Source organism: Exophiala dermatitidis (assembly GCF_000230625.1).
Source record: "Exophiala dermatitidis NIH/UT8656 unplaced genomic scaffold supercont1.2, whole genome shotgun sequence".
NCBI classification, from domain to species: domain Eukaryota; kingdom Fungi; phylum Ascomycota; class Eurotiomycetes; order Chaetothyriales; family Herpotrichiellaceae; genus Exophiala; species Exophiala dermatitidis.
Window position 1 is genome coordinate 3843134 of NW_008751647.1, and position 15678 is coordinate 3858811.

The 15678-nt window shown below is 53.5% G+C and overlaps 3 protein-coding genes across 5 annotated transcripts; all 3 read right to left on the reverse strand.

Annotated features, from left to right (window-relative positions):
* Positions 1-1619: 1619 nt before the first annotated feature.
* On the reverse strand, positions 1620-5905 carry HMPREF1120_02850 (uncharacterized protein). Its single transcript, XM_009156896.1, has 2 exons — positions 2169-5905; positions 1620-2117 (listed from the first exon to the last, which is right to left on the reverse strand). Exon 1 carries the CDS (start codon positions 3930-3932, stop codon positions 2580-2582), a length of 1353 nt encoding a protein of 450 aa, XP_009155144.1. The 5' UTR covers positions 3933-5905; the 3' UTR covers positions 1620-2117; positions 2169-2579.
* Positions 5906-6941: 1036 nt separating this feature from the next.
* Positions 6942-8688, reverse strand: HMPREF1120_02851. 2 transcript variants are annotated; one of them, XM_009156898.1, is made up of 2 exons: positions 8191-8688; positions 6942-8084 (listed from the first exon to the last, which is right to left on the reverse strand). In XM_009156898.1, the coding sequence occupies exon 2, from the start codon at positions 7880-7882 to the stop codon at positions 7451-7453; it is 432 nt and encodes a 143-aa protein (XP_009155146.1). In that variant the 5' UTR covers positions 7883-8084; positions 8191-8688; the 3' UTR covers positions 6942-7450. The 2 variants fall into 2 exon arrangements, with proteins under 2 accessions (XP_009155146.1, XP_009155145.1); XM_009156897.1 differs by having other exon boundaries at positions 6942-8097.
* Positions 8689-9131: 443 nt separating this feature from the next.
* HMPREF1120_02852 lies at positions 9132-15584 on the reverse strand. Of its 2 annotated transcripts, none has more exons than XM_009156900.1 (4): positions 15308-15584; positions 11138-15176; positions 10888-10994; positions 9132-10795 (listed from the first exon to the last, which is right to left on the reverse strand). In XM_009156900.1, exons 2-4 carry the CDS (start codon positions 14393-14395, stop codon positions 10555-10557), a joined length of 3606 nt encoding a protein of 1201 aa, XP_009155148.1. In that variant the 5' UTR covers positions 14396-15176; positions 15308-15584; the 3' UTR covers positions 9132-10554. The 2 variants fall into 2 exon arrangements, with proteins under 2 accessions (XP_009155148.1, XP_009155147.1); XM_009156899.1 differs by having other exon boundaries at positions 11138-15182.
* Positions 15585-15678: the final 94 nt, after the last annotated feature.

Below are 15678 nucleotides of genomic sequence, written 5' to 3' on the forward strand. Positions count from 1 at the left end.
GGCTCTACGAATTGCTTCTTTCCGAAGTGATCGTCCTGGCCCGATGGTCGCCTTCACACCCCGGCATATGTAGCTCGCATGCAGCCAGGTACGTTTTTCCTTTGGTCTGGTGACTGACGATGAACAAATCCAAGATCGGCACACAAGTCTGCTTTGAGGTGTACCTCCAGCAACCATATCGGGATGGGCCCGTTCATCCGGCATCAGGAGGGCTTTTGGTGGTAGAGAACATGGCCTACGATCTGATAGGAGAGCTTTTGGAAGGTTGCGCCTCGTTCGACAACTAGGCTGGTTGTGTGGAGCTTGGTCCGTGGGCCGTGGCTCGTAGTGGTGGGTCTGCTGAGTCCCTTTCAGCGACTACAGTTGTACGGCGCTTTCCGATCACAGTGCACATGGAGCTCTCTGGACCGCCGTAACTAGCTCTTTGAGAATGCCGACGAGCGCGTTTCGTAATGATGCCTGTATGTACCACTGCCGATGAATGCCAACTCTGTACAAGTCCAGACGATGCCGCTTCCCACCGCCGGTTCAAACGATTTCTCTTCACCGTAGTCATCACAGTTCAATGAATTTGACCGAGGGAACGGGTGGAGACCAGTGTCCAAAGCCAATGAGAACATGTGTTGGGTTTGCATGTGGGCCACGGTGACAGCGGGACAGCTCTCTTGAGACCCAAGGCTTTTGTTTCCTTTTCCTTCGAAACTTCCTGACGACATGCGTGTACGTGTTCCAGCGAGGAAATACTGGGCAGTTCGGTTGGCCCACACCGAGCGCAGGAGGTTGTAATTGATGAGGCGCCCGCTCAAGGCACTTACTGGTACCACTCACCTCCAAACTGGACAACCTGGTGGGGAGGATTATTGGCAGGGTTGATCGGAGCAAGGGGGAGAGCTGTTCTGTGTCGGGTCCACTGCTCGGTCCGTACTCAAAGCATGTGCCTGAGAGACATGAAGGATGCTGGAAAAGGTGGTGGAAAGAGTTCCATATCGACTGCCAGAATGCCATCCAGGAGCTTGGAATGTGCATGCAATTCTTTGTCTAATCCGCGCAGGGAAGCCGCGACAGGAGCTTATTACTGCATCGGCCAGAATGCTGTCTGGTTTGGCTGCAAGATGCCAAAGTCAAAGAGTCATGCATATCTGGGAGGCGTGGGCAGAAGAGCTGGTTGTCGATTTCCGCGGCGCCAGCAGGCCACACAAAGGAGCCGACTTCGCCCTGCGACCTCGAGTGGGTAGCATTTTGCGACGACTATGATACCTAGGTAGAAACGTGACGAGTCTGCCAGTGGTATCGCCAGGCGGCAGGCGGCACTCACGACCTCAGTTTCTGGCGTACCACTTTGTAGTAGCCATGTGAACATCGATGGTCCGGGCTTGCAGTTCCGGGTCTTGATGGGAGGAGCCTCGACCCTGCGATGTGCCGCTTGGGGACTCGAGCACATCCGGGATGATTTCGTGACAACAGTAATAGGGCTTAGTTGTGCGCACGGGCCATCAGTCCCGTCGATGATCCTTGCCAGGACAATTTGGCGGAAGGAGTAGAGATCAGCTAGGGGCCTGGCACAGCAGCCTTCAGGTTTGGCATTTCGGACAGACAAACCGTGTCCAACGTCCCGTCTGCCGCAATGATTGAAAGGCATTACTAGAAGTATTGCTACTACAGTAGGATTGGTAGACCTTGCACGTGATGCGCAGTCAATCACAGTCACGTGGCAGCTGAAGGGAGATTCGGACGTGGGCAAAACCTGGGAGAGCAACTTGGCTGGAACGGAACTGCAGGCGTAGCCTTCACTCGCCATATCGTGTCATGGGCAGGCTACTTTACCCCGACCCATACGCAATGGCCAGGACGAGTTTGGTCTATCAAATTGTGGTCGGCCTGCCTCGCGTCGTGCAATGGGCGCATAGCAAAAGAGATCAGACCTCGAAGTGCCTCATTCAGGCCTGTCCAGGAAAATAGAAGGCATCCTCATCCCTTGAGCCATTCCAGTCATTCCAATTAACAAACCACTTCCAGACAAAACCACGGCAAATTCAAAGCATTGTCGTCGGGGAATCCGCTTTTCCATAAACCAGGCCCTTTCCGTTCACCATTTCAGTCATAACCTCTCGTGTCTGCTTTTCGAACTCATTAAACCATACTCATGAAAAGAGAGACGTGCTGCATACCCAAGAGCTTCAGAAATTCCCGGCCGACAGGAAGGCGCACCTGATGAGGCCGGCCCAAACCCCCTCCGCAGCTGTAGAGCAGAACTCCGCCTTCCCTCGAGTAAACTGCAGATTGTGAAATAAAAATCCATCGGTCAGATAACCGGTCATGGTGCCCACATCAGACTCCAGATGCAAGTGCCGAGGTATATCAGGATAGACAGGCTGGCGTCGGACGAACCGGGCCTCTCAGATCCCGGGTGCGTGAGATAGGGCAGAAGGAGGCACGCAGACGCCTCATAATTAAGGTATCGAGTGATAACTAGACGCACACAGCAGGATCCAGAGATATAACCCGCCTATTCAAAAAATTGGACTAGGAACTGCAAACTCTGGCCGCGGTCTCGTGCCTTCAGCATCAAATGCACAATCCTAATGGGAATGATTTTGTGTAGCCCACTGTCCGAGATGGGTATGTGGTGGATAATGCGGCTGGGGCATAGGTTGTCCAGCTCCATCTGCATAGTAGGGAGCTCTCGTGCTTTGATACATCTGTGTCTGCTGTGGTGCAGAATCCCTGCGATCTTCATACTTGATTTCCGTCGGAGAGGACTGTGTTTGGCGAGCGTGATCGATCTGTGGCGTACTTGTGGAAACGGGATACGAAGCGGTTCGGTACGGGACACTGCTCCTCGAGTCCATCGATACAGGGCTTAGGTTGTTCAGAGGTGGTTGCATGTTCATAGGAGGGTACATGCCAGGCTGAGCCTGCGCGCGGTCCGACACCATAGCTGGCATGGTGGTGGGAGTCGCATTGATGGGTTTGGATGCAGGTGGGAGGGAGTTGCTGAGCGACTCATAACTGCGATTGTACGCAGCCTGATCGTATTGATTGTAATCACTTCGTTGTCCTTGAAGGTGCGGCGTAGTCACGGGTGACGGCATGTAAGCTGCGGGCATCGAGGCCACGTTCATTCCGTAAGGTGCTGCACCGGGCTGTTGGGCCATAGGTGGATATCCTGAGGGCAAGTAATACTGCTGCTTGTTGTAATCTTGAATATACACTCCCGCAGGATTGACTCTGTAGCCGTACGCGGCCTGACCGCCATCAACATCGTCAACCTCTTCGATTGGAGATCTGAAGCTCTGTTTTGAGATGAGCTCAGGGCGCGGCCGGATGTACTGCAGGTTCTCAGTCTGTGAAGGCGTCCGCAGCTTGTTGGATAAAACGTCGTTGACGTGGTAATAGGACACCAAGTGATGGGTAACTCCCTGCACGGTTACGCTCATGGTCTTCTTTACGAGCCCGTCCTGCTTGAACCCATACGAGTCCACGAGCGAACCTATTAGTTGTCTCTCGACGTCGGCTGCGGTGCCACGGTCGCCTCCAAAAGGACCAGACTGGCCGTCCGAAAACGAACCCCCCTCGGATCTGGCGTACGGCTCTCCAGGTCTGGTCGATCGTCGCTGCTGCTTCTTCATCGCTCGCTTCTTTTCGCCAGGAGGAAAGGGCTTGTCGAGTTCGCGGTATACCAAGAAATTCCCCAGGATTCTGCTGGGTGACCAAGTTACGCCGTCTGTCCACCTCTTGATCCCCGATGCATTTTCTTCGTAGATGAAGATGCAGCCGCTGCGGATCAGGCTACTCCGTTCTCGATCGTGCGGTCGCCGGGGTACATGTGAGAGATGTCCTTGTAAACACGCTTCAAAGAGGATTAGAGCATCTTGGGTAGTGGCCACATGACCTCGGAAAGTTGGCTGGAGGGCTGCTCCCCCCGATGACATGGTGAAAGCTTGTAAGAAGTGTCGAACTTTCTGGCTAGTGAGCCTTGTGAGATGAAAGTTTTCGGGAGGTCCAAGACTCTAATCTAGGCGAAACTCAGACCGCAAAAATCGAGATCATGCGTCGGTGGGAAGATGCCAAATGGTCGAAGTCCCAGAGAGTAGAGTGGTGTGAAGGGGAAAAAGAAAGGACGACACAGGGACGCTGTAGGCGTTAAAGGTACGCTGAAATGCGCGAGATCGTGGAAATGCACGATCCCGCAACTCGCTGTCTGAGGCGCCCAAGTGGTTTTGCCAGGAAGTTATGAAGTTCACCAGAGACAAGATATCGACCAGATCAAAGTTCAGATCTCGATGCCCTGCACCAAACCCCGAGATGCGAAGAAGAGAGCTCTGGGGGAGGTGTTGACGTGAGCTCTGATAACGAGAGGGATGCAAATGTCGCGACCGCCAGAGACAGGCCGCTGCCGGCGGTGATCAGATGTTTACTAAATGGACAAATCAGCGTCCACAGGACCTCTAGGCCAGCAGATGGTTCGCAGGAGATTTGACTTTGGATGACTTCTGGATGTGCTGCTAGTGCACGGCGTCGAGTCCCAAAGGGAGGAACCAGAAAGACTTGACTCAAAGTTTCAGAGGTGATCTGAAGGCCCGCTGGGGACCGTTTGACAGTGGATTTACTGGCGACTGAGGGACCTGGGGAAGATAAAATTCGCTGTCCAGTGGCAGAAAAGAGCCTATCCACGCTCCAGATGGCGCCAAGTTAAAAGAGTTCGCACAGTTCAGTGGTGTGCAAGAGCGATCGCGGACCGGGCAGCGCTCTGGATACTCAGCTAGTTTATAGACTTTGAGCGTGGAGCAGTCGTCCGGTGGGGGCCTGCCAGTGTGTGTTGGAGCAGGAGAATCTGGCCTAGATGGCTGGCCCAGCGGAAATGATCGGTGTGAGGTGCCAGTCCACCGAGTGGTGCTGCGGACTGATAGGGCGTGACTGGGCCCGGAGATCGGAAGCTGTATAGAAAGTCGTGTCTGCTCAGTAAGCTGAAGAATGGCAGCCTTTTAATAGCAGCCCACTGCAACAGTGGTATTCGTGGTGTTTGTCGCTGGTTGTCGTATCAGCGCTGCGGAGCCAACAGTGGTCCTGCTGTCACCGACGCTCATCAAAGGGCCGCGGGTCCCCTCCTATAGCCGTATAGCAGTGCTATCTAGTCGCAGGATAGAGCAATCTGCACGAGGACTCTGCGTTTATGCTGGCTCAAATGTTTCCTTTGCAGTTTTGGTTTGGTTCACAGACGATGGGGTGCAGCTGCCTTGGGTCTGGGTGCAAGATCCCAGTAGGACTGGCACTGGCAGACAAGACAGACTCGGACTGGATGAGCTTAAACAAAGAGCTGGCCCATCCACCCGAAGCACTTCTTGAAGTCAATGGTAGCCAATGACCACGAACCCTCCACTGGCCAAGGTGAAGTCGTGCTCGTGCGAAGAAGATTGAAGCGGAGACTGAGTTTCAACAGGGGCACCGGCGATAGACTTTCGGGAGCTCGGGGACGAGTCTGATAGTCGCACGCTTGAACTGAGCGAGGCAGGACAGGCTGGGCGCTCGCTGTGCTAAAATATGAAGGTTCTGTAGCAGACGGAGATCTGTCTGTTATAACATACAAGATGCTGTAGTAGGTGATATGCTCGGACTACGCCAGGTTATGATATCCGAGGTTGGCCTCGCTTGCGCTGAGAAAAGGCGGCCGATATATGGGCGTCCCGTAGACGAAAAATGGAACCGGCGAATCCCTGCGTTTGGAGTTGTATTCTCACATAAGTGCCGGAAATACCAACAACACGCTGCCACAGGTCTCTCCTTCTTCCTTGCTGGGCTGCCGCTGCAGTGGTCTTGGGCGTACCTGGCTTGCAAGCTCCAGAAATGTCGCCTCAAATGGCAAGGAGGTGCGCCTGACAAAAGACGGGGGATGCTGCGAGCGAGTATTGCTCTGGCACTGGCACTACGGAGTCCCTCGCTCACAAAGAAACACAGACCACGTTGGGGGGAGCAAGGCCAGCCGGCATGAGCCACTCAGCAGGCGTCTCGAGCTTCCTCCAGACTCCTCAGGGCTAAATCGCCGGCTAAGGAACCCTGCCGCGCCCTTGCCCGTTGCCCACTACACTACTGGCACTGTTGCTGCACCTGCGGGAGTCCACGCAGTTGCTGGCCTGGCAGTACGTACTTTAGCACGCCGCAGGGTTGGATGGAGCGCGGCGGTGACTGTGGTGCCGTAAACGGGGCGCCCTCCGATGGGTTCATCTGCGTCCTTCATATCCGAGGGCATGGGGGCCGCTCGATTGGCTCTTGTCGCCTCCCACGCTACTATCGCAAGCCTAACACACTGGCAGTGGACACAGGGCAGGGCGAGGGGCCCTCTGTCGGCTAATGGGATGATGCGCCTTGATGGTGCGATGTAGCGGCAGCAACAATCAGCCCAGCTTCTGGCTCACCCATCATAAGCATGTGTCTACGAGTGCCATGTAATAATACAGTACAACTACTACGTCTGTGGCCGTCTTCGGAGCCACTGGACGGCAGGTAAGACAAGAGTAGTGTCCTGTCTGCCGCGTGCTGGGTGACACTTCTCCTGCGTCGCTTCAACATCTTGGTTGATGTGTGGAGAGAATCCACATGCCCAACAATTGAAGCTGTCCGCTGCCTCGGGTTCGACCAATATGTGTGCGAAGATAGCTGCCAGCTCCTGCCAGGACAAGGGAAGGCCCTTCTCAGGCAGATGGAACGGCGGCAACACCGAGGACGAGAGTCAAATGGTCTCCAGGAATTGGATGCCCGCGGAGGTACTTTCTAGCAAGGGCAGACCACGACACGTTACTGCAATATCTCAGTATGGCGTGGTATCCCTCCCTGGTTATTCTCTAGCGTTTGTCTTGGGCGCGTGGACATGGAGGCGTCAGCTACGGTTGATCTCTGGGACCACTGCCAGGTGCAGCAAGAACAACAACAACAATAAAATAATGCAGGGGTGTTGCCGCTTGCGTTAGCAGAAGTGCCTCAACAAACGGCTGAAAATTTCCAGTGCACCATGCAACCGCTGCTCATCTGTAGGTACTACTAGCAGAACGACTATCTTTCAGCTTGGCTCTGGCAGCATCGGTGAGCCGCTGTCCGCCCCATCTGAGGATCTCGGGTTGTCCCTGTGTTCGTGCGGCAGTGGTCCCAGTGATCAATACTGATGGTAGTGTCGCCAGCTAGGAGCTCGAGCGACTGGCGACAGTGGAGCTTGTCATCTCAAGCCATGAGATGAACGCTTCCTGTCCTTCTTCGGTCATTCTTCCCCATGCTCGACTCCTGACCAACTGGCGCTGATCCCTCTCTAGCGGCACGCCAATCTATTCCGTCAGCGCGGTCCAGACTGTTCGCAGCCACTCTTCCCCGGTCAATGCGTGTTAAACCAAGCCAATCATTGCCGGCCGTATTGACTCAAACCTCACCTGAAGACGTGTAACTGGAGCCCTTTTAGTAGCATTCAATCCCAGCGTGAGAGATGGTTTGCAGTAGCCACACTGCGATGGTGCGATAACCAGTAAGCTCCACCTACTGCAACGGCCAATAAGGCCCAAGTGCAGGGGTTGAAAGCCTCGGGAAGATGAAGAGACGGATGACAGTGGGACATCTGCCGTAACCCTAGTCTAGTGCCAATATGATAGATCCCCCGTGAAAGTCTTTTCAATAGCCGCCGTTCTTCCTTTCGTGACCTAATAGTGATGGAGCAAATCTGGCGCCTCTGCCGGTGCTCGGGCGGTTTCAACGTTGAGCCTGATCGTACAGCAGAATCAGCCACCAAATGGATGTGACCGATGGACGAGAAATGTCCTGCACGACTTTGCAAAAGTCCGGACCATCGCCGGCGCTCGAGATGAATTTGCATTTGTAAAATAAAGGGATCATATTTTGCCATTGATTTGTTACCGCCTATGGAGCCTGCATCGTCGGTGAGACGAAACCATCGGAGCCACTAGCAACCCTGCATCGTGTTTCAAAAACTTCGCCCGAACTACTGGAGCGGAGGGGGTGGTGACATGTGAACCGACGCATGCCTGGTCGAAGGAAAAAGGAGGCTTGTCCCAGCGCAATGGTACTGGTGCAAGTCATCGACGCCGCTAAGGACGCTCCCTTGTTAGTGCATCAGCCGGGTATCAAGGCAAACCAGAGCTTAGGACCAAGGGCAGGTGAGCAAGGAGATGCAAGATTGAGGCTTGTACCCACATGCAACGCCATCGCCACCGCAGTCCCCCTAGGAACGGACAATCGGCCTGCGACCAAGACAGATACCCGTAGGTCACAATTTCAGAAGAGGCAATCGACACCGCGCATCGAAATACTTCAAGTTGCAACGGGGTTGGAGTAAAGTGCCGCCACTGCATGCTAGTACTGGACGGGGAAGTAAAGCGAGAAGATGCGAGGTGACAAACTCTAGCAGGCACCCTGCAAGTAATGCTGCAACCCCGGGGCGGTCGTCGTAACCGAGAGTGTACAGCGCAGCTCTGTGCAGTACCTGGGAGGAGTTCGAGTTAGCGAACCAAACGAGTGAACCGTGTACAAGCTGACCATCCCTCGACTGTGGGAGTCATCGCCGTAATTGGTTGCGCTTTTTGTGTTCAAAATTCGAGGTTACGGCTGCCATCCCCGGGATTCAGCTAAGCCGTATTGGGCCGCGGGGCGAGGTGCTGCCTGGACTCGGATGCCTGCGCCTGCGCCTGCGCCGCTCACGTCTTGGTTACTAAGCCACGAGTAGTAATGGGTGTCACACTGGCAGTGGGTGTATGGCTGCCCTGTACTACTTCAGCTGCCAGTTGCAGTACCTGTCTGGTTTCCATCGCCCTGGGTCAAACGTTGAATCTACCGACAATACTGCCACTTGAAGTCGGGACAACTTGATTCACCGACCGATCCTGAAATTGAATCCCGAACTCGCACTAACCGTCCTCAGCTGTGCAAGGAACCCTGTCCGAGCCGCCAATGGGGCTGTGTCAGTTCTTTCATCCATGGGCATTCTACCGAACCTCATGTGTTGCTGCCTCTTCAACCTCGGGAATGAATGAGACGACCTATGCGGTCACCACAAGGGGCGGCTGCTATTCTTTTTGCGCGTGACGTGCTTGGTTTTCTGACTCCGTCCTTGCTTCTTGCAAGCCTTCTGCATCGGACCGAGTGAGAGCTTGATGTCCAAGGGGCATCATCTCCGACACCGATGTGCCGGTCAGTTTGAAGGTATTGACACACGCTAAGTGTTAACTCGCTTCCTCCGATTTCTTCTGTCTACATTTTGCTGGAGAAAGCGAGAAAAGCCGGGAGGCCACCACCCGAAGCAGTTCAGATATGATGTCGAAAACAAGCGGACAGCAAGATCAGATGATCTCAGGCTGGACAGCAGATGCCTCCATCAAAGGCAGGATGTCTCCACCATTGTTAAACGCTGCCTTGCTCGCGCTGCCTGGTGCTCGGACTATCTGCTGCAGGTCATAGCATCCTTGGATACCTATCGATCGCATCCTCGATTGCAAACAAACGCCTAATTGAGTTTCCTATCCGTACAATCTTGTTCGCCTGGCACAGACTCAGTCCTAACTTGAATAATGTGGAAGCAAGGATCTTGAGGCTCCACTTCAGGCCAGACTGGCATTACAAAATCATCAACAAGGAAAGTCGACAGAATGAGTGGTTCTGTTGTCTTTTAGCGTCGATCTTATTGGACAACAGTAACGAGGCAAGAGAGTTTGATGGCTTGGAAAGTTCTGAGAAAGGCATGCGGCCGCGACGGACCTTTCTCACCCTTACTGTTATGTTTAAGCCTGGGTGTACAGCACATCTCCACATACGATGGCATGTTCGGGAGGCTGGATTGTCTAGAAGACCCAGTGACCGGCCAAGAACATACAACTGTGCTTGGCCCATGCTTGGCTTACATGTCCATGACTGTTATGCCATCCGACCAACCTCCAGGAGGAATAGGAATGTTCCATCCGTGTAAAGATCGCTGACTTCTGGGCTGCTTCCTTTGACTCCTGGACGGACATCCACCAGTCTCTGGTCCTAAGGTCAGACCGAAGATGGGGTGGCCGCGAAACTGTTGCCTCCAGCTGACGGAGTCTAATGCTCTGACAAGCGTTCGAGACTCCACAGTTGCGAAGTATCCTGCCATCCCAAACTCTGTGGCTCGCCTGGTCGAAGCATATTCACCTTTGAATGTGCGAGGAAAGTCTTGCTCAACCTGTCGTTTGAGATTAAGCTCGCTTCCGTATCCTAAAGTCACCGTTCAAGAGCCATCCCTGCGCTTCCTTTCCGCATTATCCTCAACCTAGTTCAGCTATCCTCGGTCGAGACAACATCCTTCAAGTTTGAGACTAGGTTGGTTGATTGCGGCAGCTGCCGGCCTTCACGAGCCTAACCTGACTTTGGCAGAGCGATAAAGCCAGTTTCTGAGTGCAAAAGTCAACATGACAATGGCATAATGAGAAAGTACCCATCCCCTCCATCCGATTTGTGCCTCTGCTAGCCGACGGCCGTAACGACAGACAGCCTCTCGTATCAACGAATCACAATATGTTCGTGGTGGCGGTGCGTGTCAACTCAATAATCATACATGCCAGTGGTCCAGGGCTTCTTGCCTTCGAACCGCTCGCCAGGATACCTCATTGGCACTGGCACAAGATGGTCGAACATCTCAAGGCCAGCCGTGTGACTAGAGTTCGACTTGCCATTGTCAGGATCAACTTTGCCTTCTGCCACAAGCGGGATGATAACTCCGCATTCCCAGTTGCGGCAGTTTAATTTGGGCTGTTTGGTTGCCTTATCTTGGACCAATCGTCCCCTAGCAAAGCACGGCAGTCAGCGCGTCTGGCCCTTTCCGATGATACCAGGCTGTGGCATGAGAGCCTCTGATGAAGCTGCAATATCACTTACCAGGCGCTCTCAGACAGATTAGCACTGCCCACATAAGCCCATCCCACCTTGGCGAGCTCTTGCGGTTTGCCTAACTCCACTGGTACCGCAAATCGTACAAACATGATCTACGAGTTATGGAAATGTCAGCCTTGACCATGCCATGGATATGGGCCATTTGGATCTGCTATGCAATGCAAACCAGCGGTTCTTCGTTTGACGCGAGCACGATGCAACGATGCACAGACGCACCAGGTAATGTCACACGTACCTTGTTATGCATGAGCAAACCTTCACGAACGCTTACGCAGTCTCGCATGATGGATTGGGGGAATCTGCCATTGTGCCACCATTTCATGTTGAAGCAGATAGTCCCTGCATTCCTAGGCCCTCCTCTGGATCGTCGGACAGTCTCATCACTGGGGTAATAGACCCGCATGTTTTCTTTCCAGTCGTCGTGGCCACCAGAAAACATCCCAGAGTTTGCAACAGAAGGCTTTCGGCCTTTCACGCCGAACAGTGTCATCTGTCCTCCTCCTGTTGATGTGCCTTTTCTTCCGGCCGCTGTCGTGCTGTTGCGTCTGTTGTATTCGGTCAAACCGTCGTCCCCCTGGGCCGCCAAATATATCGAGCTAACAAACTCGTCGGTCAAACTGCCGAGCGAGGACGTCACATAGTCCAGCTGGATAGGACCTGGGCCGTGGCCTTGACCTTGACCACGTCCGCGCGCCGCAGGAGGTGTGAGACCAAGCTCAGTAATGGTCTGGCCTAACAGCGGCAACCCCGTGGTTCTCCAGGTCTGCTCTTTGCCACCTCCACCTCCGCTGTGCATTCCGCCGATGGTGTGCACGAAACCTAGGTGAGCGGTCTCGGTGAAATCAAATCGCTCCAACTTTCTGATCACGTCTTCGGGGACAGTCTGTGCCCTTAGAAAAGCGGTAAGTGACTTCTGAAACGCTGTAGTTACACTTGAGTCATCGGTGGCACGCCGCCCGGTAAGCTCAGCCTGCGCCTGCGCCTGCGTCTTGACAGCAGTAGCAGAGGCAGTAGCAGGTGGGAGATCGATCAGCCAAACGGTATTCTCCATGATGCCACCGACGCCCCAATCGAAGTCGACGAGGTTCGCAGTCGGCACGACAATGCGGCATCTGGTCGACGCGTTACTGCCATTGCGATGCCCATGACCCAGTCTGTGTCCAATCTGGCTGTTGCTGTTGTTCTCATCGTTGTAGAACAACAACATCAATTTACTGTGCATGCAATTGACGATACCATCCATGGGTGGAAAGCACAGTCGGGCATTGGGAATACCTGCAAAATCGGCCTTCAGTTCCTCCCGGCGCGACGGTTGCTTTGCGTGCATCACAAGTTGGAATTTGGTGCGCTTGGTGTCAAAGTGCGGGAAGAGCCAGTCGAAGTTCCAGATAAAGGATGACAAGAGACACGATTCGAGGGCCGATGCGGGCGAGATGAGCGTGGCAAAGTCGATGGTTCTGTTGGTGCTGTTGTCGTTGCTGCCGGGAATCAGTGTTTTCAAGACAATGCCTTTCGGGTAGTAATTCAATTTGATACTGTTCGTTTTGTTGCTCGCCGTAGGAGGCGCATCTGTCCTTCCATCGCCGCGAGAGGCGGTTGTGTTTTTGTGCTTGTTCTCGCTTGATGTGGTCGCCGGCCCAACTATAGATGAACTATGGCTGCCTGCGGTTGTCAGTGCTGGATGTCTTGCCGTCGAGAAACGGTGGTCGCCCGCCGGAGCCGGTCGTGGAACACGATCACAATCGTCAGGACGCGTCGTCGGCCGTCGAACCGGCGGTGGTGAGATTGAGATGGCTCTCTGTGAATGTGTATGCGAGCCCATCCCAGTCGTCATTTCTGACTTTTTGTTCTGTTGCGGTGCTTTGTGGTTGGTACCAGTGGTGGAAGAGGTAGAAATTGTAGCACCACTACCACCATGGGGACGCTGTTTCTGTTCCTGTTCGCTTTTCTGGGTATCGCCGCCATCTTCAAACTGACACTTTCTCTTGAGCCGGGCTAGACGCTCGGCTTCCATTTGTTTGCGGTCGAAACCTGCTAGACCCCCTGCGCCTGCACCAGCACCAGAACCGCCGCCGCCACCACCAACACTGGTGGAGATGGAACCCGAAGAGGTCGGCGCAGCTGCACCTCCCTCTGTGGTTGCAGTTGTGGGAGATGTCACAACAATAGTATCACGGATTGGCTTTGGTTGTTGTCTCTGTATCTGTATCTGTGTCTGTTCCCGTCCGTCAGGTCGTTGTTGTAGGAGTGCGGCATGGGCTAGTTTTCTCCGCTTGGCCTGTGGGTTATGATCGTGAGGGTGATGGTGATGGTGGTCGGAAGACGCAGACGCCGATGCAGATTCATATGCCCCGGCAGTCTTGGACGTTGTGGTGGTATTATTGTCCTCCATGTGCTGCTGATCCTGGAGGGATAGGGCAATTGCTCGTCTTAGTTCTTCATCTTCGTCTTCCTCGTCGTGGTTGTCGCCAGAGTGACCATTCTTGTGCTTGTGTTCGTTCGATTCGACATTGAGATCATCGAGCTCTTCTTCGTCATCTGAATCCAACTCCAAGACCTCGGTTTCGGGAATCTCTTCTCGGCCCTTTCCCTTCTTATTGTCTAGAACGTTGCGGTCCTTGGAGTTGATGTTGCTGCGTCGAAGAGATCGCGGAGCAAAGCTAGCCGAGGTGGCTGATGAAGACGAGGATGGCGCCATTCTTCCCTCCCGCAGTTCTGACAGCGACACTGGTGTTGGTGCTGGGATGTGGAGTTCAGTGTCACTTCCACTTCCTGCCTCGGTTGAGCTTTCGATATCGCTTTCACTTTCGCGAACTCTTCCATCAGTCTGCGGGCTGGCAGAGTTTGGTTCCGGTACCTGTTTGTCGATAGGCCCAGACACAGATCCAGATCCAGATCCAGATCCTCGAGCACGTCGTTTGCTCCCGTGATTGGCATTCCCAGGAACGCTGAGAGACCCACGGGGCCGGTTGGCTTGGTTGTTATGGGTCACTGGCGCAGGTTCGACATCAAAGGCGATAACACTTGGCTGACGGCCAGGATTCTCATTACGGTAGTCTGTGGTAGCATTCTTGTTTGATCGTTCAGCATCCTCTTCAGCCCACTTCTTCTCAAACTTTTCCATCAGGATCTTCTGGCGCTTCTCATGAGTCACCGCCGCCGGGATTTCCTGGCCATTTTCGTCGAATTCGATTGGAGACAATCTACAGCCGCGACAGTTGAGTTGTCCTTCAGGGATCAGGTGCTCTTCGTATTCGAGAGTCTCTAGATCATAGCCGCCGTGAAGGCGTCCGCTGGAAGGGGCATGGGAGTCCTGCAAGTATTGTCTGTGCTGTTCTTTGAGTTTGGCCGGCAGATCAGGAGGCTTTTGGCCCGGGTCTGGGCGGTTGCGGTTGGCGCCAGGGTATTGAGAGGGAGGGATAATGTGGATCTCTGAGTCGTCGTCTGATAGTAGATCGATGACATTGCCTGGGGTTCGCTTCTTGGGTGCCATGGTTGTGGTTGTGGTTCTCGTACTTGACTCCCTTTAAAGCGCTGAGAAGATGGAAGCGAAAGCGAAGTTTCTCAGCTGCACCGAGAGAAATCTTGTTTAGGAGGTATAGATCTGGTTCTTAAATGATTTGAGTCCCTGCTTTGTGGCTTACAAGCAGGCTTTTCGCACCATTAAGTACAGTGCCATTCACACCAGATATGTTTGCTGGACAAAGGAGTTTGAACCTGTCGGCAACGTGCAGATCATGCAGTCATTCGGGGAACGGACAAAGATTCCAGACCTGCCTCAGAAAACTTCCAGCCTTGAAAGAAAGTGACGGGTGAGACTTTGGACAGGCTGGTACCAATGGGGGATTCTGCAGGTAAAAACTGGCGAAGGCGAAGGTGAAGTAGGCCCTACACTCCGGCAACAGCGCTGTCCGGCAAGCTGCAAAGGTCGTAGTGGATATAATTCTCTGCCAGGCTTCACTTGTACTCCGCTTCAATGACCATTCCTCTGAGATGGACCTGCCAGATCCAAGATCTAGACGTGATTGACAAGGAGGCCTCGCAAAGTCGCTTTAGATACTCTGGGACTTCGCAGTGGCGGCTGATCAGTCTGCCTCTCCTTCAGGGGGATTTGATAGTCAAATAACGAGGTAATGGTGACCATTGAGACGTAAATCAAAGCCGTGATTGATGGTAACAACAAGATCGCCAATGCCACAAAGCCATGTGCTGCTCCAAGGCGTGCAGCGTTGGCTTTATGTTGGACAGCCTTGTTGCCAAAGATTAAAGGAGTGCTGTGACTTATCAGATATTAGCTTTGTCAGCAAGGCTGAGCAATAAAAGGCTCTCTGTGAATGGTCGGCCACCACTACACCGGTGGGAGTTGTAGAGGATCCAGAACCAAAAACCCTTGTGTTTGACATACAAGAATCAAGATCCGACAGGTAATATTATCCTATCATCGAAGTCATGAGGTATCCAAAAGAGATGTGTCGAAGGTGTTGCCGCTTGCTAGCAGTAGACGGTTTATTTGGGGACGTCGAGCCCCTGGCTAGAACTGGAATGACCCGCCAGGCGTAAACGTAATGTCAGGACCGAACCAAATTATTCTCGTATACCTAGGTATGTATGCCAACCCTACGACAGTCTGTATTTTTTGACTGGCGGGGTGCATCTGAAGTTGAAGTGAGACACAAGGAGACATATTCCTACATCTCTCAGCCTGTTGCAGTCGAGGTGTTGCCTGGCCAAAGAAGTTCGCAACACGTGATTGCGCGTTGCGGCGTGTTTAGAAAG

Excerpts from the sequence above, each read along its gene's own strand:
- HMPREF1120_02851 (XM_009156898.1), bottom strand. The coding sequence starts at position 7,882 with ATGGCAAAATATGATCCCTTTATTTTACAAATGCAAATTCATCTCGAG.
- HMPREF1120_02852 (XM_009156900.1), bottom strand. The coding sequence starts at position 14,395 with ATGGCACCCAAGAAGCGAACCCCAGGCAATGTCATCGATCTACTATCA. Across the intron at positions 10,995-11,137 it reads GTTTGCTCATGCATAACAAG|ATCATGTTTGTACGATTTGC; the intron begins GTACGTGTGACA and ends CATAACTCGTAG. Across the intron at positions 10,796-10,887 it reads AATCTGTCTGAGAGCGCCTG|GGGACGATTGGTCCAAGATA; the intron begins GTAAGTGATATT and ends GTGCTTTGCTAG.
- HMPREF1120_02850 (XM_009156896.1), bottom strand. The coding sequence starts at position 3,932 with ATGTCATCGGGGGGAGCAGCCCTCCAGCCAACTTTCCGAGGTCATGTG.